The 1,533-nt window shown below is 17.9% G+C and overlaps 1 protein-coding gene across 1 annotated transcript; it reads right to left on the reverse strand.

Annotated features, from left to right (window-relative positions):
* Positions 1 to 281: 281 nt before the first annotated feature.
* On the reverse strand, positions 282 to 1,185 carry PGSY75_0033800 (exported protein (PHISTa); the record flags this gene model as incomplete). Its single annotated transcript, XM_018783471.1, has 2 exons — positions 282 to 950; positions 1,051 to 1,185. The coding sequence occupies 2 exons, from the start codon at positions 1,183 to 1,185 to the stop codon at positions 282 to 284; spliced, it is 804 nt and encodes a 267-aa protein (XP_018638757.1).
* Positions 1,186 to 1,533: the final 348 nt, after the last annotated feature.

Here is a 1,533-nt window from a genome sequence, read left to right on the forward strand (position 1 = left end):
ATAATATAATATAATATAATATAATATAATATAATATAATATAATATAATATAATATAATATAATATAATATAATATAATATAATATAATATAATATATTTGATATTTCTGCTATTATATATATATATATATATATATATATATATTCTATAATATAATAACTGATATGAGAAATTTAATAAATATACGGTACTTTAAATTTTTATCTAATATAGTAAAATTATATTATATATATATTTTCCCATAAAACAACATAATTGATATTAATATAAATTTTTATTTTAAATACGTATTCTTACGGGATTATTCATCCTTTCTGTAAATATGTCCATTTGTTTATTAAATAAATCAATTTTTAATGTACTATAATAATTTAAAAATGAATAAATAAAGTTTCTCATTTCATCAATTGATGCTCCATCTTTAATTAAACTATAAAAATTAAGTGTATGTTCCTTATCTGTAGATGTTAGTGCAACTCCAATATCATACATTGCTTTTCTCCATGTACGGTATTTACTATTTATACATACAGGTTTTCTACCTGGAAAATGATGATAGCGTTGATATTCATATGTAACTAAATAATCTTCTATATAAAGAGCTAATTCTTTTATCATATCATGAAATCCTTCTTTAGATATACCCAAAGCATGATTCCATATGTTATGAAGATCTTCATCAGATGGACGTTCTTTTAAATTATCTAATACATTATGTAAATCCTCCAGTGTTAATTGTTTTGATATATCATTATAATTTATATTATTACATTGTGAACTAAGAGAAATATTATTATTTTTTTCATCTTTGTTATTTTTTAACATATTCTTTTCACTGCTACTTCTTAATCCTGTATTCATTTCAGTTTTTAACTCAGATAAATTTCTTCTATATATATGATAAACACCCCCATCTATTGTTTCACCTTTCTCACATATTATTATATTCTGAACAAACAAATATTAATAATTTATATAAAAATGTCAATCAATGTAACACATAAAATATATATATATATATATATTAGATTCACATTTAATAACTTACGTTTAGTACTACTAATAATAATAAAATTCCAGTAATTGATAACAAATTTAAAAAATTTCGTCTAACGCAACAAGCATTCCTTGTATTTTTAATATTTGTTTCTTCAGAATAATATTCTACACAATGATATTTCATCTTAATCCTATTATTCTTATTTTATATTTTAACAAATAATATTATGTATTTTAAAAATAAATAAAATTGTATTATAACAGTAACGTCTTATATATAAATGCTACTTACACTATACTACTTTATAATATATTATGTGTACTTCACAATAATATATATATAATAAATTATTATATAGTTTAATATATTATATATATTTATTATTTCTATATCTCACGTTAATCAAAACATATTATTATAAACATATATTTATATATTTAAAAAAGTTAAAAATATAATGATAAACATTTTTCCTTTGTAAATTATTCTATAACACTCTTAATAATATTAATATAAATAATAAATATTATT

This window comes from Plasmodium gaboni, assembly GCF_001602025.1.
Source record: "Plasmodium gaboni strain SY75 chromosome Unknown, whole genome shotgun sequence".
In the NCBI taxonomy this organism is placed as follows: domain Eukaryota; phylum Apicomplexa; class Aconoidasida; order Haemosporida; family Plasmodiidae; genus Plasmodium; species Plasmodium gaboni.